General features: G+C 38.6%; 2 protein-coding genes across 4 annotated transcripts in view; both read right to left on the reverse strand.

Moving 5' to 3' along the window:
* Nucleotides 1–8547, reverse strand: part of LOC126368418 (protein croquemort-like) — a 35275-nt gene extending 26728 nt beyond the window's left edge. The window contains exons 1-4 of one of the 3 annotated variants that reach the window (XM_050012411.1): nt 8282–8547; nt 4284–4451; nt 2664–2843; nt 358–483 (exon numbers count right to left, since the gene is read on the reverse strand). In XM_050012411.1, coding sequence (XP_049868368.1) covers nt 358–483; nt 2664–2843; nt 4284–4400 — 423 coding nt within the window. In that variant the 5' untranslated portion in view covers nt 4401–4451; nt 8282–8547. Of the gene's footprint in view, nt 1–357; nt 484–2663; nt 2844–4283; nt 4457–5587; nt 5635–8281 lie in introns of those variants that run through there. The other 2 variants (XM_050012410.1, XM_050012409.1) reach the window with 2 other exon arrangements.
* A 549-nt stretch (nt 8548–9096) lies between these two features.
* Nucleotides 9097–20375, reverse strand: LOC126368410 (stress-induced-phosphoprotein 1). Its single transcript, XM_050012386.1, has 7 exons — nt 20183–20375; nt 19661–20110; nt 19037–19502; nt 17032–17232; nt 16500–16696; nt 15320–15445; nt 9097–10088 (listed from the first exon to the last, which is right to left on the reverse strand). Exons 1-7 carry the CDS (start codon nt 20189–20191, stop codon nt 9909–9911), a joined length of 1629 nt encoding a protein of 542 aa, XP_049868343.1. The 5' UTR covers nt 20192–20375; the 3' UTR covers nt 9097–9908.
* Between the last annotated feature and the right edge of the window lie 40 nt (nt 20376–20415).

The following is a 20415-nucleotide window of genomic DNA, read 5'->3' on the forward strand; positions in this document are numbered from 1 at the left end:
GAAAAGAAGCTGCAGGAAAAACCTCGGCACAGGGCCCTAGACGTTCTTTAAAAAAATAAACATAAAACATAAAATATTGGTATACAATTGAGTAATTTAGCTGCCTAATATCGGTTCTCAGACAGTTAATCCCATGCATTCATATCTTCTAAATAATCACTAACTTTATAATAACCTTTTTTGTAAAGTTTTTGTTTAACTACTGTCTTAAAACAGTTGAAAGGCAAATTCTGAATGTCAATGGGAATCTTATTGTAAAAACGTATACATTGCCCCTTAAAAGATTTAGTAATCTTATGTAATCGACTGACTTGTAAAGCTATAGTCTATATGAATTTGTATAGTAAATAGGCTCACCGCTACGATAGGGTTGATGCTGGTGATGTTGTCTGAGAGGCTCCCATTGGACATCTCCGGGACGAAGTGCCACACGCGCTTGTTGTAGAACGTCACCGTGTTATTGCTGTTCCACGTCAGGTTAACCTGGTGAATAGAACATCAAATTACATACTTGCTAGAAGAAATCGACCATAATGAAGACTATAGAGAACCGGAGAGGAAATATGATTGGCCACCTGATACGACACGATTCATTTATGACAAACATCATAGAAGGAAAAAATTAAGGGAAGAGAGGAAGGGGTATACCTAGGAGAACATTTATGAAACAAATAAAAGAGAAGGTGCAGGTCGTGTTGTATCAGGAGGTGAAGGATTGGGCGGGAAGAAGAGAGGAATGGCGATTACTCCACCGACAAGAGCGCAGCTCTTAAATAAAGAGAGAGAGAGAAGAAATCGAACGAAAATCTTAAAAGACCTGTTTTTAACTATAATAATAACACGTTATTTGAAAAACAATAAGAATAAAAATTGCTTAAATCAAACTTCATTGACAGTTTTTACCGAATACTTATAAAGTGAAATTTCCGATATTGCAAAATTCTCTAGGGGCGATGTTTTTGTCCACCGCGTGAGGCTGTAACCCTAATATGTACATAAGACCGGTCGTCGTTCAGAAGACATCTTGCAACTTCATGTCTTGGAATTGGAATCCTAACATGCATATGATGAACTATATTGTGACAGGGTACCAGCTTCATCGCCCATCGCAGTGTATTATGAAGCTCGATTTTGTCTCACCTAGTTTTTCTATTCAAGAAATCGTCAGTGTTTATCATTTTGAATACTAGAGTAAAACTCCCGCATCGATAAAGTTTATCCCGTCTCATTTAGAAGATCCGCTTACCTAACCTGAAGATTTGACAGGTTCGGTTTTTTACAGAACCGACACCCAGCACCATTTTCTTAGCAAATAAATTACCATTAGATATTTTTGTATATATTACTTATTTACTAACATTAAATGATTTGTACCTGTTAACACCACAAAAATCAGAAAAAAAAAACATTTATTCATTCATTCATTAGTCTGTGTGGATGTTTAGTATTGGTATATCTCTCTTTATTTAAGAGCTGCGCTCTTGTCGGTGGAGTAATCGCCTTAAATACTCCATAGATAGGGCGTGTAGAACGGTGGTTGCCTCAATCGCAGTATTGGTATAAGCGGGCCGTTTTCCGCAACTCCACGTCTGAGCGTCTATTTTGCGTGATATCTGAAATGACTGGATCACTGCAGCCAGCCTAATTCCCCAAGGAAACCATGTGTGGGTGTTGGAGAGAACACGTGTCCTAATCGACTAACAGTTTTTTATATATAATAATTTTCAATAGAATAATTTTCAATACGTGTTTATTAAACGAAATTATCGTTAACGATTCAAATTGTTCATTCTTGTAGTGGACTTATCGAACAAAAATATGACAATGATATTGTTATTTTCTGATAGTAATTTTTAAATAAGACTGTCGGTATGAGTAATAGGGCAAGGGTTAGTGGGTCGAAAGGACACTCGTATTCACTGATATGCGAATATGTGCAAGTTATCAAAAGTAAGTATATGTACATATGGTGGCGCGATGTCCGTACTTCACTCATTACTCAGGTCTCACAGAATACCAGTGTCGCGGCTCGCGACGGTTGTTTTAGATTACTGCTTAAAATTGACGTGTATTCCATAAATTTTATGCCTGTCGATTACCCGTCCCTTTCCTTTTCGGCGGATAAGAAAATGACAGATATAACTTAAAATAAAATTAATTGGTATATATAGGTATTAGCACCAATATCAACACCTACAGATAATATAATTAGCTAACACTAATCGCAAGTAATTTCCAAGTCTTCGACCTTTGAAAAAAGTTAAGACTTTCATTCCACCGGCAGTCGCGCGCATCGCACGATACACGCTTCCTGTGTGATAGTGAGTTAACACGCGAGCTGATACTTCCCGCGTTATTCCTAAAATTATACTATAAAAATAATTTTATGCTTGTGAGCCGTGGTAGGCCAGTTGTTAGAACGCTTGCCTCTCATTTGGAGATCGCAGGTTCGAATCCAGCACAGGCCTTCTTGGTCTTCGCCTTCTTCTCTTTCCTTCTATCTTCCCTTCTATTATGTTTTTAATAAATTCGTCATGTCTTATTATATTATAATAACTTTTAATAATTGTCTCCTTTCCATTACTCTTACTAGCACTTCTTCATTAGTAACCCTTTCTGATAATAATAATAATAATTGAATATTTGTCTATGATTTGTCCTACCTTCTCATGCTCCTCCCGGTAGACGTAGGGCCCCAGCTGCGTGACCTTGAGCTGGGCGTCCTTGTTGGCGAGGATCTCGTCCACATTGGTGATGTTCCACATGAAGCACTCCAGGTACATCGGGATGGGCGGCGAGCGCCAGATGTTGAATGATGTCGAGGTGGGCGTCAGGACCATCATCTAAGAGGAAATGTAAAAATAATGTGTAATGTAGAGCATTCGTTAGGGTCACACACATTATGTGTAATGTAGAGATTCTTTAGTGACACACACATATGTGTAATGTAGAGCATTCTTTAGGGACACACACATATGTGTAATGTAGAGCATAAGTTAGAGACACACACATATATCATACACACATTCATACCACGGCACCGCAAAAAAAAACACAATATACCATCACGCAAGGGTTAGCAGGTAGGCAGAGATGTATAGATACACCCACTCCTGGCTATCTATGTTTAAGTTCCGAGTAATAGGGGGGAGCCTATCGCCTTTAACCGGGCACAAATCCTGGAAACCACGTGATGAAACAAAATGGTTCATCGTCATTTACACCGAACGACATTGTGCAGGGCTTATTAAACGGAAACAATGATACATTTCATTGCAGCTGAAACATGCATACATACGAGTAAACAGCCTATATGAAAGAAAGATAGAAACACTTATTACTTCCGGACACCACAGACACAGACAGACAGGTACATTACATTCAACACAGAACAGGAAATCAATACACAGAAAAAAAAGAAAAAATAAAACAAAACAAGAAGAAAACCAAGATCAAAAATCATTAACAAAAAAAGAAAACAAACCAAAATCATAAAAATGATAATAATAAAAGTAAGTATATGCGTCTTAATGTTGGGCACATTTCTTCCCTTAATCAACCAGAGGGGGTATGGTGGCTTGAAAATACGCCTTCTATCGTGTGGGTTCTGAGGTGGAGTACCAACCTCATAAAACCTGGTGTCAGGGTTACTATTGAGCCGCCAAAAGCCCCTGCAATGACTCATGTAACGACTACTTACTTACATCAGTAAGTAGTAACCGGGACCAACGGCTTAACGTGCCTTCGGAAGCCACGGATCATCTTACTTTCGGAGAATCTGGTGATCAGCCAGTAATGTCCTAACCAAACAAGGGACCACAAAATTGAAAATACTGGTAAATGGGTACTGCTAGACCAAATACTTCCACCAACCCATACTGAAAGCAGGTGCAGTATGCCTTCTGGTCAATATACGGAGGGCCCTATGATTTATTTTCTGTAAGTATTAGGTTTATATCTAACCATTCTCAGCTGAAATGCCAGTGTTGCCTCTCCCATCTGACCCTAGCTCTCTCTCTCTCACTCTGTACAGTCATGAGCAATATAATGTACCCACTTTAGGACCCTGTCGCACTAACATATTTGACATTTAGTAAGAGTTATAGTTCAATTTGTCAAAAAACTTAATGTGACATGGTACCAAAGCGTACACATATTAATGCTCGTGACCGAACACTTAGCCACAAGAACGCTATAGGTATACATACTATAACAAATACTTTATTGAGTACACAGGAAATACAACGTCTTTTGGAGAATTAAGAAGGATAAAGTTAACTTACATTTTTAAGCTGTTCAAAGAAAAGCGCGGGCCAGAAGACTACAGCGATAGCGCCCAGCACGACTCCCAGCGCGCCAAACACCATGAAGAAGGCGCTCCGCCGTGTAGCCGACGCCATCTTGGATTTCTGCTTCACTTCCTTCTGCGTATGGGATGCTGGCGCCGCCTGCTGCTCTGTCCCACGAAACGTTCCAATAGTAAAATAAAGTCAATACAGTTGTCCTATCAACTTTATTTCCTTAGTACTTATACCTTCTATACTATCTACTTATATTCAAAAAAATCTTAAATTAATTTTGGATTATAGGTAACTAGCCACCCGCCCGGGCTTCGCTCGGGTGCAATGCTGAGGAAAAAATGAAATTATTTACGATATCACATTAAAATCCTCAAAAATAACAGTATTTCTCCACTATTTGACGGATGTTATTATACGTATAAACCTTCCTCTTGAATCACAAAAATCGTATCAAAATCCGTTGCGTAGTTTTAAAGATTTAAGCGTAGGATAGGGATATAGGGACAGAAAAAGCGACTTTGTTTTATACTATGTAGTGATAATTATAATACTAATAAGGCAGGGTGCTGCGTCGCACATCAAACTCTATAAATTTTGGTTAGACAAGGATGTAGTGTCACGCTGTGCCCTTCCCTCCTTGACATTTAGCTGGCCTTAGCACCTAACGGGGACTTCGAATACCTAAAAAAGTTTCCCAATACCTCAAATAAAATTTTCTAAAATTTCGAAGCTTCTAATTTTGGTTTTACACTGTTAGTCGGTACTCAGGTAGTATCTAATTTATCCTAAGAAAATCGACCTTATTATCCCTGCTCTGTGATCATAGCATCGTACTCGTAAACAACAGTGCATTTTTTTTTGATTTATCACAATTTTATGCCTGTGACCGCCGGATTGAATACTTTGAATAAATCATCTCCCTAACATTATCCCGTTTTTCACAGGGTCCGCTTACCTATCCTGAAGATTTGACAGGTAGGTACGGTTTTTTACAGAAGCGACTGCCTGTCTGACCTTCCAACCCGCGAAGGGAAAACCAGCTCAATACAGGTTAGGTCACATACCTCCGAAAATGCATTTCTCAGGGTTTCCTCACGATGTTTTCCTTCACCGCTGAGCTCATTTATGATCCAAACATGAATTCGAAAACAAATTCGGCACGCATTGGTTTTGACCTGTGCTGGATTCGAACCTCAAAGTGAGAGGCAAGCGTTCTACCAACTGGGTTACCCCGGTTCCATACCTATTATAGCTCCCTAAACTTTGAATAAATATAAAACTTTTACCACTATCCACATTTATTGTTCCCATCGTAAAGCGTCCGTTCACTCGTCAAAGGCTAAACCACTAATTAATATCGCATAGATAATTAATCGGTTTATACAGGGTGCTTAACAATTAGGAATCTAATCCGACACAACATAGTTGGCATGGGTTTTACAGCTGTAATCCCAACTGGGGTCCCCACCAGCACTTCAATTTATCAACAGAAAACGACCTCCGTGGTCCAGTGGTTGAGCGCTGAGCTGGGTGGACTGTGAGGAGGATTATCAACCCTATCAGCCATGGTGTCAGGGTTATTACTGAGCCGCTACAGGCCCCTGACGTGACTCATGGTGACAACTAGGTACGTTCTTACATCAGTAAGTATTAACCGGGACCAACGGCTTAACGTGCCTTCCGAAGCACGGATCATCTTACCTTTGAACATTCAGGTGATCAGCCTGTAATGTCCTAACCAAACTAGGGATCACAATATGATTTTTGTAATTTGTCCCCACCGGGATTCGAACCCGGGACCTCCGGATCGTGAGCACAACGCTCAACTATTAGACCACGGAGGCCGTTAACGTAAGCTTCGGCCAATAGACGCAGCTTATTTATCTACGTATTGGTTGAAGTCCGTGTATGTCGCCTCCCTCGAGAGTTGCCTAAGGGCTTACACTCTATTTGTATACTCATTTGTATATTCTATAACAAATATCTAACGTTACATTGCTATGTAGGTAGGTACTCACTTTTTTATGTCAACCTGTTAAAATATTAATTCAATTTATTCCATTTTCTGATCATACTTTATACATATCTATCTATCAGTAGGATAGGAATTATAACGATAAATAAAATCCAATTTATCATTATACTTTCATATCATAGATCCTCACGAGAGCCGTGGTAGCCAAGTTGGTTGAATGCTAGCCTCTCTCTTGAGGTCGCAAGTTCGAATCCGGCACAGGCATAAACCAATGATTGTCGAATTCGTTTTCGAATTCATGTTTGGATCCTAAATGATTATCACGTGCTCAACGGTGAAGGAAAACATCGTGAGGAAACCCACATTCCGAGAAATGCATTTTCGAAGGTATGTAATCTAACCCGTATTAGGCTGGATTTCCCTTCGCGGGTTGGAACGTCGGACAGACAGTCGCTTCTATAAAAACCGGACCTGTCAAATCTTTAGGTTAGGTAAGCGGACCCTGTAAAAAACGGGATAATGCTAGGGAGATGATGATTATAGATCCACACTAATATTGTAAATCCGAAAGCAACCGTGTCTGTTGGTCTATTGCCTTTTAACGTCTAAACCGCCGAAAGGATGACTCATTTGGCATGGAGATAGTTTGAAATCTAGAAAAGAACATAAGATAGTTATTCTCCCAGAAATAACCCTTTAAGGGTATGAAAAGTTAATGGAAAAAAAATGTCGAACTCCATGCGGCCAAACTCGCGGGCGATAACCTTGTTGAAGCTCTTGTATTCTGAATTCAAATTTAGAGCAACAGGACACAGCTTCAAGTCTGCATAATTTTTTTCTGTTTAACCAAAAAATATTTTTATGATTTACCTACCTACCTAGTTCTTTAAACATTATAGGTACCATAGAGTGGCTCAATACATGTGTCCTGAAGTGTGGAATCAATCAGTAAGATAAAGAGATAATGAGAGAATTCCAAATTAATTGGATTAGATTACATGAAAGAAAAATGATAGCCTTTTGTCCTCAGTTTATAGATCGACAAGCATACACAATGAATTCTGTTCACTTCAATGTCTTCCGAGTGTTTAAAGACACAGAAATGAAAGGGCACACTTTTACCAAGAAAACATTTACAAAACTATGCAGGCCTGAGGGCGCCCAGCTGGAAACACACCTCTATTTATGGATTTATATCTGAGAGAATTGGCGCCGAACCAGCTGAGAGTGTTAAGAGTTGAATGACAGAAAATGACCACCACCCCGGTACCTAAGGGGTACTTAGGTAGAATGTCCCTTTAGGGATGGGATTTCTAAACATAATAGATATAGGACAATAGGGTTTTAAAACGACTTTGGGTCTTACAACAGGTACTCTTTAGTGTACAAAATTATTAGTATTTACTAATTTAATTGTACGCCTACCGGCAAATCACGGCGGTCTTATTATTTATTATCTTTGTAATATCTACCCACTGCACCTGTGTGTCGCAATAAATGATTTGAATTTGAATAATTTACTAAATAAATGTTGAATTGTAAGATATAATCTAATCTTGTCATAGAAGAGTTATTGTGTAAACTTTGAGTCATTATCATTTGTCTATGTCTAGTTAGATATACCTACGTTTTGAATAACTAGGTAATATTAATGTGGCAAGGATATTGATAACAATAGTGTAGCAAAAAAACACAAACTACAGCTGTTTGTGAAGTATTCTATTCTACACAAATGTATAGTACCTTGTGTACCTACATCAATTCAATATTCCAAACTTTATGTAACCTAAATTACCTAATACCTATTTAAATAGCCTGTTCTGTATTTTAAGCGTGTTTATAGTATGTGAGCTATCCTTATCTAATTGTAACGCTGTGCTCATTATGTGAACAACAAACTTATTTGATTTTTTATCTATTTGTGCTTAGTCATACTTTAAACTTAGAACAAAAACTAATGTACAATATTTCATATTTAAATATTACTTTTACTTAATGCACTTACCAATAAATTGTATTATAAAACACCTCCCTTTATTTGTTTACTTCATAATTCCTTGTAAAAAAATGAAAGTAAACCGCATAACACAAACAGTATTCAAAACACTAATGTCGTATCAAATTTTATACCAAACACACTATGAGATTGTTTACACTTTGTGGTTAGATAAAATTTCATTAAAATGTAGATACTAAAATGTAAAACTAATAAAAATTAACAAAAACACACTCCCGATACGAGCGTCCAACGCAAATTAAAATCAGCTGACAGAACAGCGCAACTGTCTGTCAAACTCGCCCACATGACGTCACCATAAGTTTCAGCCAATGTTACCATAACGTAATTAAATTTCTACCATTTATTACTATTTTGTTTAAGATTCGTTTTTTAAAATAAAGCAACACGGACCTTTATTCTAGGTTTTATTCACATTACGGTCCGTGTTGATCACCAGCTCGCTGTTACACACTGGGTAGCATAATATATAAAACATCCCATAAGTTATAGCCTATAACAAATTAACCTTCTGAATTATGAAAGTCTAAATACAGCGCTCTATGTTCACTAAAATATAAAAAAGTACAAAAAGATCCGTCACTGGATGTTTGGATCCATACAATGAATTTTAGTGTAAGCAGATAATACAAGCAGCACTTGAATTTTCATAGTCTCGTCACTCTCGTCTATCGCGTCGTCTCGTTTACCATGCAGTAATCTGCTTCGTTTGCTTTAGAAATGTACTCAATGAGTTGAGATAATCAATCAAACAATAAGGAAAGTAGACGGGATTAATACAATAAATACTAATAAAACAAATGTTCTTGCCTACATTGTTTCTTTATTGAATAAATTACAAAAAATTGCAATTATGTATGTAAAATTCCTTCAATTAGGCAGTAGGTACATTCGCATAAAAGATATCCTTTCAATATACGCTAAAATAAACCTAAAACGTAAACATATAAAATCAGTGCACCAAAACTATTTCAGCATAATTTTAGAGGATACAAGCATACTTTGGAATGGTCCACAAGCCTACAAAACGACGAAAACAAGCTAATATTTGAAAAAGAATCGACGAGCTAACCGCAATATTCTTATGTATTTATCCCTAAAAGTATTGAAAACTTGTTCCTGGTAGGCAAAACGTAAAATATATTTTAACACTAAGTGGTACTCTCAATGTTAAAATAAGTAGACTCTGACTGACTCTGCATTGCCATTGACTGGGAAATTTATAAGTGGACTAACAATAATTCCCTAGAAATAATTTTTGGACTTAAATAAATTGGGACTGAAGATATTTTTAAGTTTTCTGCAGATGTCATATGTTGTGAGCGATCTATAAAAGTGTCACTGGTGGAAATAGAGGGAGCGTTATTATTGCAACATTCCCAAAGTAAACTCGTGTAGATAGCTCGCAAGATAGACGGCTTAATCACTGTTAACCTACGTACATATTACTTATATTCCATAACTGCAGAAACTTAGCGAATTCAATTACAATTGAATAGAATTACGCAGCATTCCTTTTCCAAATTGTGACGAAACAAAAACAAATGTTGCCAGTTGCGAGAAAATCCTACCAAAAGAGTTGTTGGGAAATCCTGACAAATTAATCTAGTAGCCGCTAGTGGATGGCAATGAGACCAGATTCGAGAAGTTTCTGGATTTTGGCGGCGATGTCGGGGTTTTTCAGGTGGTCTTGTAGGGCTTGCGGGTCCTGCTGCATCTGTTCGAGGATGCAACGCATGGCCGGGTCGCGGAGGATCTGCTGGACTTCAGGGTCTGCCATCGCCCGTTTACGTACCTAAAAGTAAAGTAACAATGGCGTTATTGATTTTCCAAATACTAACAGTCAAATATTTGAAGTACTTTAAAAAGTAAAATAAATATACGTTTCTGTATAAGTTACATGATGCCATATAAAATAATTTGCCTCTATCTAGGCTACAGAGTATTAAGAAGTTCCTGGATTTAATTCACTAGGAAAGTGAATATCATGAAGATATCGGGCAAGGCTAAGTATGCAATAAAAAGAGAAAAAACTAAACTAGCAAATACTGATATTATAAATTCGAAATAACTTCAACGCTTAAACCGCTTAACCGATTTGAATGAAATTCAGTATGGCGATAGTTTGAGATCCAGAAAAAATATCCTGGAAAGATTTTTGTGTTAGCTATTATCTCCGAAATCATCCTTCAATGAAAAGAGGGTGGACAAGAATGTACGAAAAAGGCATAAAGCGAGTAATCTAGTCGTATATTCACTTAAGTTCATACATAGTTATTTAGCAAGCCATTTCAGGCTTTGACTTTCAGTCTTATTACGTATATTTTAGCGCGTGGTGGTTCGTAACGCGGTCGGGATATATTGCGACTCGGATTGACCGGGAGTACTTGTTGTAGTGTATTTTAAATTAAAAAAATATTTTTGGTGGGTTTTACTGCGAAAATTAAAATGTTTATACTATGATAACACAATGGCACAATGTCATTAATAAATAAAATAAAAATAAAAATAAAAATAGCCTTTATTCACCGATGTACAGTTCTACTTTACATAGGTTTATTATATGTATTACTTATTCTAATCGGGCTGTCCTGAGACATAGGCCTCCTCCATCAAGCGCCAATCTGCTCTACTTCGTGTGTATCGTCTCCACCCCTTAGGTAGGTCATCCTCCCATCTTTTGATTGGCCTCCCTCTTCGCCTTTTGCCGTCTCTGGGGTACCATTCCGTGATGTCTTTTGTCCATTTGTTAGTTTTAGACCTCATCATGTGTCCGGTCCACCGCCACTTCAATCTTCTCGCTGTTTTGGTTACGTCTGCGACTTTTGTAATCCCCCTTATTTTCGACATGGTCCACCTGTCTCGCAGTCTCAAGCTCAGCATACTCCTTTCCATCCCATTCTGGCAGACCTTTAGCTTGTTGCTTTCTTTCTTTGTAAGAGACCATGTTTGGCAACCGTATGTGAGTACTGGGAGTATGCACATGTTGAAGACTTTCCTTTTTTGGGAGACTGGATATGAAGGGCTTTTCATTATCTCTTTGAGGGACCAGTAGCGTGCCCAACTGTTCGTTACTCTTCTGTTGAGTTCTTTGGACATTTGTTCTCGTGGTGATATTATTTGTCCAAGATATATATATTCCTCGACGTATTCTATCTGTTGGTTCTCAATACAGATGTCATGCTTTTCCCAGTTTGTCATGACTTTGGTCTTTGATAGGTTGATCTCTAGTCCTGCTTTACTGCTTTCGGTCACCAATTCTAGTAGCATACTCTGTAGTGTGTCCGGGTCTTCTGCAAATAACACCAAGTCGTCTGCGAATCTTAGGTGGGTAAGATTGCATCCGTCAATTTTTACTCCGCAGTTATTCCAGTCAAGGTTCCTGAAGATTGATTCCAACACTGCTGAGAAGAGCTTGGGTGACAAGGGGTCGCCTTGTCTGACTCCTCTTCTAATTGCAAACTCTTCTCCAATGCTCTCTAGTTGTATCTTCGCTGTACTGTTGCTGTATATATGATTGATTATCCTTATATATTTCCTTTCTATACCTTGGTCCAAAAGGGATTTGTATAGGTAATTGTGGAACAGGGAGTCGAACGCCTTGTTGTAGTCTACGAATGAGATGTAGTAGTGTTTGCCATATTCATTAGATTTTTCTATAAATTGTTTTACAACATGCATATGGTCGACCGTGGAGAAGTTGCAGCGAAAGCCTGCTTGCTCTCTAGGTTGTTGCTCGTCTAAGATTCTTGTGAGTCTACCAAGGATGACCTTCGAGAAGACTTTATATATGTTGGACATAATACTGATGGGTCTGTAGTTTGCGACATTTTGCTTATCGCCTTTTTTATGTATAAGTATAATTGTTGACTGTGTCCATTGTGTAGGGACTACTTCTTGATGAAGGACGTTGTTAAAGAAGTTAGTTAGTGGTCTGGTTATAACCTGTTGCAGGCCTTTGAGAAACTCATTTGTGATCTTGTCGTCACCCGTCGCTTTTTCATTTTTTTGAGAGAGTATTGCTTTTTTAACTTCGCTTCCCATGATTTCTGGTATTGTTTCTTCGTCTGTCTGTTCCAGTCCTATGATCTCTTTTCCTGTCTCTACTTGTCCATATAGTTTGGCGTAGAATTTTGTAGCTATTTTATTTATAGTCGAACGATGTGATGTTATTTGTGTAGTTCCCGTGGTCTTCCTTTCATTAAATTTTGGTATCCAGTTATTATAGTCTTTAAGTTGTTTTAGTGCCTTTTTGATACCTCCTGTTTTCTCTATTGCAATTGTTATTTTGTTGAATCTCGATTCTATTCTATGTTTCCTAATACATTTTGTGATTTTTTTACTTATATTTTCTATATCTTTTAAATTAATTTTGCGGTTTTTTAGTAGGAGTTGTCTTTCATACATAAGTTTCTTCGCCTCTATCCCTACTTTGTCGTTATTTTTAATTGAGTAGTTTATCTTTTTGGATACAGTTTTAAGAGCATTTTCCAGTGTGTCATACTGTTGTTGTATTGAACATTGAGTGTTTATTATTGGTATATCTTTCTCTGCTTCACTTATAATCTCTTCTGGGAGAGGTAATGGAATATAGCTTGTTTTAGTTTGTATGTGTTTTCTAGAAGTTTTCGTATTACAGTTTATTGTCGCTCTTACCATCCTGTGGTTTGTACTAAAGTTCAGCTTATTGACGACGTCGATATCGTTGAATGATGCGGGTTTATTACTCAAGATGAAATCGATTTCGTTTGTGTACTTCCCACAAGGTGAGATCCAAGTCCATTTCCTCGAGCTTTTCTTTTTATAAAATGTATTCATTATCTTTAGGTTGTGTTGCATTGCGAAGTCCAACAGTCTTTGACCATTGTCATTCCTTTTTCCGCTGCTGAACTTCCCTGTGACGAGATGTTCTCCTTCCACTGGGTTTCCGATTTGACTATTGAAATCTCCTAGTACGATACAGGTTTTATGGGAGCGTTCCATTGTTTCACTCAGATATCTATAGAACTGGTCCTTGTCTTCTTTAATTCCCATTTCTGTGGGCGCATATATCTGAATTATTGTCCACGGTGTTTTGAATCCAGGGAGCTTTATATTCAATATGGCTATTCTGTCTGATTTGCTGGCGAAGAGTTCAATGTTCTTTTTAAGGTGTTTCTTAACAAGGAAGCCTACGCCATACATGCCTTGCTTTTCACCTTTATAGTACAGGACATAATCTTCGTATTCTTCTATTTCTTCTCCGAGCCTCCTCACTTCGCTCATACCAATAATATCCCATTTTATGGTTTTTACCGCTTCGGATAGTTCAGATAGTCTTTCTTCTGTTCGAAGGGTGCGCATATTAAGTGTCGCTATATATATTTTCTCTGGTTTGTTATCTTTTTTTGAGTTTTCGTTGTTTGTTGGGGACGGAGAGTTGTATTTTCTAGAGTTATTTTTATTATTGTCTTTGTTATTATCATTGTTTCTGTTTTTATTGTTTTTGTTATTTTTGCTGTTATTGTTTTTTCCTGCTTCTGGAGGGTATTGGTCTAATTCCCCACGGGGACCAGCCGGGTTGGGGAATGTCATTCTGGTTTCGTTTTGTTTAGTTGTTATATTTATTTCGGTTTGTATTTTCCGGTTCCAGCTTTTTAGTTTTTTGGTTGACTTTGTTCAAGCGAACTCCCCCTGCCCGCAACTACGTTGAAGCTGCTGGTTTTCGATACCTTATCTGGCCGAGGATAAGGCACTCCACTCTCTCCTGGTTTGCTGAAGCTACCTGGAGGTGTCTTGGGTGGGGAGGACGGAACGCGCTTTCTCTTATCCCTGTTTTCTTCCCTTTCCTGTTTCTCCTTTACAATGAGTTTCCCATTTTTAATGATGGCATACTTGCCAGCTTCTCTGGCCTCCTTCATTCTTGGGACTAAGGCCCTTCTATTCTCGATGACCTCCTTTGGGAGGTCCTCGGTTACAGTTATATTTTTTGGCAACTTCTTTCTATTCCTAAGGAGCTCCATCTTTCTCCATCCAAGTGTCAGTACCACCTTTACTGGTCTAGTTCTTGTTTCGTCCCTCCTCCCAACTCTATACACTTGACTTATCTCCCACTTATCCCAGTCGCTGGATTTTATCAGGTTCTTATTAATATTGTTCAGAGTTTCCAAAACAATGTCCATAAGTTCGGTGTTTTCATTTTCCTCTTCTTTTATCCCGAAGATTATTAAGTTATTTTTCCTGGCATCTATTTCCAACCGCTGCAGTTTAGATTTTAGTTTATCTATTTCTGTTTTCAATTTTTCATTTTCTTGAATGATAGGTTTTAGTTTTTCTTCCAATGTTATTGAAAGTGATGAGTGCACTGACTCGGTAATGACAGCGGTTTGCCTTTGTAACTCATCCTTGAGTTTGTTCCAAAGTAGATCGAACTGTTCCTCCATTTCCTTATTTTTTACCAAAATGGGTAATTTTTCTCTTCTGGTCACACTGAGTGTCAGTGCCGTAGAAAAGGTTTAGTTTCTGAACGTAATTTCCACCTCTTATGTTGGTCAAACTGCCGCTTGTTCCCTTTATGTCACTTTCAATTTTGACATTAGCAGATAACCTCACTTCACTACGAATGTTTTAAGTTGGTTTTTTAACACTTTTGTTTCTAGTTATGTCGAGTTTTTTTATTATTTCGGCGCGCGGCTAGGTAAACTTTGACGCGAAGGTCACTTCCACCGATTACGGTTATATTTTCACACTTTTCTGGCATAAAACACGGGAGCGTTCTCATGAGCGTCTGACGTTTACGAATACCGGAACCGGACGTTCCTCTCTTCTTTTTTCGCTTTGCGCTTCTGTTTTTGCAAGTTTTTACCACGCACTTCCCCAGTTCGGCGCCTAATCACGCACTGAGGTAAAGTACTGTCAACGTCGCTATATTAACAGTAACTTTGCGTCCCACTTTATGAGCGCTGATGTTCAATCTACGGTAGTAGTAAGTCTATGATGTACAAGGATGATAAGTTGCCGAAGAAAATATACAAAACATGTACGTACCTCTTCAGGGTTGGAGTTGACTTGTGTGGAGCACGAGCGGTATCCCTCCAGGGCCTCTGCGTTGCTGGGGTCTAGTTCCAGAGCCTTTTGGTACGCTGACAGTGCCTTCGATGGTTGCTGCATACCCTGTACGTGGAAAATACTTATTTATCTACAGGTGTGATACGGCCATCGGTTCTTCGCTAAGTGTCCTGCCCACTGCCGCTTCAGCTTGGCAATTCTCCGAGCTATGTCGGTGCTCAGTGGGTAGGCCCGTTACAAGGTGGACCGACGATCTGGTGAAGGTCGCGGGAAGCCGCTGGATACGGGCGGACCGATCGTCGTGGAGATCCTTGGGGGAGGCCTATGCCCAGCAGTGGGCGTCGTACGGCTGATAATGACGAGGTGTGATACCACCTGCATCCCCGAAAGGGTAGGCAGAAGTGTTTAGTATAAACATTGAGACAATCACTCCTCCCCAGCTATGTTTTAGTCCCATGTCGAGGGGCAAAAAGTCCCATATAGCCTGGAAAACACGTGATATTATCTATCCAAATTTGAATTCAAACTCAAAGTCGAATTCAGTGGTTTAGGGTCCGACTCGGATCCATGATACTACGATATATGTCACGTGTTCTCCGAACACGGATTAACAAAAAGATTATAATCAAGTAATCCAGAGATGGTAAAAGGCGAAAAGGGTGACCAAACAAAAGGTGGGAAGACGACCTACCACAAAGGTTGGAGAAGGTCAACAGGCGACAGACAGGTGTGGCGCAATAAGGAGGAGGCCTATGTCCTAGGACAGCCCGACAAATAAATAAACATATAGATAATTAAGTAAAACTATGTCATAATGTCGGTGATTAAAGGCTATTTTTATTTTTTATTTTATTTTTTATTAATCCAGATAAATGGGTTACTTCTCTACTGGCCGGTGAATTTTAAAAAGAACAATGATTTCTGTTGAATGTTGTAAAGACACTTTAAAAAACTACGTAAAACAAGGGGGTAGAGAGGGGTTGTCTGTCCTATTGTATACAAATAATTAAATAATATACGTAACAAATTATATGTGTCCCAATCGGGGACATCCATCGCAAGATGAACTAAGTACCCTCACCTCACCGAGCCTTCTATTAGACTAACGTGTAAGGCAGTGTGTTTTAGTGGAAAAAGTGGGCACAAAGCATAGTCTTACCTGCAAGATCTTCCCCTTACGGATCCAGCCCTTGATGAACTTGGGGTCGAGCTTGCAGCACTGGTCGCAGTCTTTCAGGCCGAGGTCGAAGGCCGCGAGTTTGGTGTAACATGCGGCGCGGTTGGAGTACAGCTTCGGGTCGTCGGGGTTGCGCATTATGGCTTCCGTATAGTGCTTCACGGCTGCGCTGTAGTCGCCTGTGGTGCACACATGTATATTACTCGATCATTTATTGCATTCCATGTAGAATCCATGTACAATGGCGTGTTACATACGCATAGGAACTAAAACATGGAGCCTGTAGGGCACAGCAACGTTGAAGGGAAGAGAGGAAGTGTGTATTAAAATTAAAACTTATCATTTAAAAATTCGTCTACAGTATAATAGCTCTTTTTAATTAGGATTGTTTTTAGATTTTTTATGAATAAATTAGTTTTAGTTTCATCTTTTAAGTACTTTGGGAGCTTATTATATATTTTAATGGACATTGCTAATGAATGAGAAATGTTAAAAAATGTTTCAATGCACTTACCCTTTTTGAAGAACTCATTGCCAAGTTCTTTCTCCTGCTCAGCCTTGACCGGGTCGACGTAGGCCTTCTTCTCCTCCTCAGCTATCCGACGTTCCACTTCACTGAGTAACGTCTTGATCTCCGGTGTACGGTGCTCAGACATCGACTTCTCGTAGTATGTCTTTGCTAACTTCCACTGTTCCATCTTTTTGTAGGCGTTACCTGTAAGTTGTAGATAGTATAACAGTTAATTCTGCTAAAACGTCACAAGTTGCTTTCCTTTTCGCGCGGATAAGAAAATGACAGATATAACTTAAAATAAAATTATATGGTCTTTACCGGAATTAGCACCATTATTGTATTAGTTTAAGTTGTTTTTAGTTTGTGTAAGTTGTAGAATCTAAGAAGGCACTACGGAGTGACATTATCTTATTGTAAGATAAAACTCCTTAAATAAAGAAAAAAAAAACCTGGATGAGGCTCTACATAGGTACTTTATTGAGAATGTTCAAGTATGTAGGAGGCATAGTAGAAAGGCATGAATGTACCGTCACACCCCAGACACTTCATACAAACAACCTCGTTTTACACAGACACCACACATTGACATTATAATAATAATAATAATAATCATTTATTATCGTACACACGCATCTGTGTGTGTGACATCTGACGACCATACGATTTAAATCTGAACTGTGTTCCAGGGGGGTGAGGTAAAGGGAGCTCAGACACTGGTAGGGAGCGGAGAGTTGCCGTTCTATATTATGTAGTATTATGCCTTATTCTATGGTACCATTACAATTACTAAATGTATGACTTCCAGAAGCTTGTTGGCAAGTTTCCAGAAGAGAAACATCTTGAAAGAATTGTATTGCCAAATTATAGGTGATAGTATTGAAACATGAGCGAAATAGAAAACTTTTAAAACTTATTCAATATCCTTAATAATATTCTAAATGCGAAAGTGGTTGTGTGTGTCGGTCTGTTTGTTTGTCCGTCTTTCACGGCGAAACGGAGCGACGAAGTTTTTTAATGGAGATAGTTGAAGTGATGAGGCTATTTTTGTCTCTTTCTAACCCCCCACTTCCCTAAAACGGGGGGTGGAAGTTTGTGTGGAGAATTCCGCAATTTTCAAGGTACCAAAGCTAAAAAACGGTAAGCGAGCATAATTTGTGACTAAAATATAATCATGTGTTATTTTATATAGGAATTTGCGCAGTTTTCACAGCTGGAAGCTAAAAATTGGTACATTAGAAAAGGGGAACCGTGTTACCCTGAATTTACGCGAGGGAAGCCGCGGGCAAAACCTAGTTGGACTATACTTTGGCACGTAGAGGCGAAAATAAACATACTGTAAACCTCGTATCCTTATGAAAAATTACATTGTGTTACTACTCTTCAACAGAACCTCGAAATATACACTTATTTAATTCTGTAGACTACATTTTATCTGTATTTGAAAAAATTACCTTTAAAAGTTGCTAAACAGAGGGGGTTAAAATGGCCACATCAAAGCAATTCATTTAAGAAAGCAATATTGCAATTTGACATTTGCGCATATAAAAGTAAGTGCGCAATGCAAACAAATGTCAAATAGCAATATTGCTTTCTTCGATGAATTGCTTCGATGTGGCCATTTTAACCCCCCAGAGGCTTGGGAAGATTATGATAGACATAGTATACATTATATTATTTTTTTATTGTCATAGATTATGTTTTTTATACCACAACATACCTATGTTTCCAGTGACCATGACAAAACATTGACCTTTCATTATCATGGAAAAATTCAAAGGTCAAGCAAGGTCATTAACCTCAAGACAAAATTGAATCCCATACTAGAAGATAAAAGTGTGAGTGAACTATTGATAAAAATAAAATATTTCACAATCAACTTACTTATCCTAGCAGAAGCCTTAGCTATTATACTGAACCTGAGTAATTATTGTGAAATCGGTATTGTGGTGAAAATTTTATTTATATCAGAGAACTATACGAACAAAATATTTGATAATCAACTTACCCATCCTGGCAAAAGCCTTAGCTATTAGTTTGAAGTCTGCTCTGTTCTCCCGGCCAATATCTATCCCTTTCTCACACTCCTTGATACATTTCTCATACTCTTTCTGTTCAAAGAACACGGCAGCCATATTTGTATAAAACGTAATATCTGTAGGGTCGTGCTCAATAGCTTTCTGATAATGTTTAATGGCAGTATCAAAGTCTTTCTTTTTATAACTTTCATTTCCTAAGTCTTTCTCAGCTAAAGCTAATCTACGGTTCTCGGGCATGTCTTCATATTTCGGGGCAGGTGGCTCGTCCTTCTTGGGGGGTGGTGGAGTAGGCTTCTTTTCTGGTGCTGGAGGGTCTACATCCATGGGGGAGCCAAGGTCTAGGCCCAGCATCACGCTGAGGGTAGTAAGTACTCTCTTATCCTTAATGTTTGCATCTAAGCATTCGGAAATGTCGAAGGGATTCTGAGCTATTTTCTGTAAGGAAACATAGTTTTTAAAGGAAATCAGCTTCAACACAGTTGATATTAGTCAAATTATTCAAACTAGCCCCCTATTACGATTTAATAGCAAGACATGGGCTTAGTAATAGAGTGCAGTTACAGGAGGTACAGCAACCTAAAAACTTGACTTACCTCTACAAGTTTGACATATTCTGGATCCTTGAGCCAATCTCGTGTTTGTGGGTTAGCCTGGAGTTTGCCAAACAGCTGTTCTGTCCGTAACTTAACCTCTTCGACTTGCTTTTTCACCTCGGACAGTCCTGACGCCAGCTGGGCGTTGCTGGGCTCCAGCTCAAGGCCTTTCTCATATGCAGCAATAGCTTCATCATATCTACCAAGGTATGCCAGCGCACTGCCTTTGCGTGAGTATCCTTTACTCCACGAGGGATTCAACGACACTGTCTTTTCAGCATCCTCGAGGGCCGCCGGGTAGTTTCCAGCCTTCGCGTGCGCTGCCGATCGGTTGCTAAACAAAACGTGGTTTTTTGGATCCAAGTTTATCCCCTCCGTGTAATTTTTGATAGCTTCCATGTAATTTCCTGTAGCCAAAGCTGCGTTCCCTTTCTCCTTTAACTGATTGACCTAAAATAACACGTAAATTCAAAATACTACTCGGTAATCTTTAAATACAAAAGCGTCGGGATAACCTCTCACCTGTTCCATTCTTTGATCTGGCTATATTTTATAATTGAATAAAAATCACACTTGTAATAAATCAACACCCGTTGCTCGTGGTATACTCGCAGAAATCCTTCTATTTTATTCGCACACCAAATACTAGCACAAAATCTAGAAAAGAATGACAAACGAATTCATCTGACATTTGAAATTCGAGAAAATTCTCGCAAAGTGAATTCAATGCGTTTTTAGACGTGTATAAGCAAAAA

The sequence above is a fragment of the Pectinophora gossypiella genome, chromosome 7 (genome assembly GCF_024362695.1).
Source record: "Pectinophora gossypiella chromosome 7, ilPecGoss1.1, whole genome shotgun sequence".
Classification (NCBI taxonomy): domain Eukaryota; kingdom Metazoa; phylum Arthropoda; class Insecta; order Lepidoptera; family Gelechiidae; genus Pectinophora; species Pectinophora gossypiella.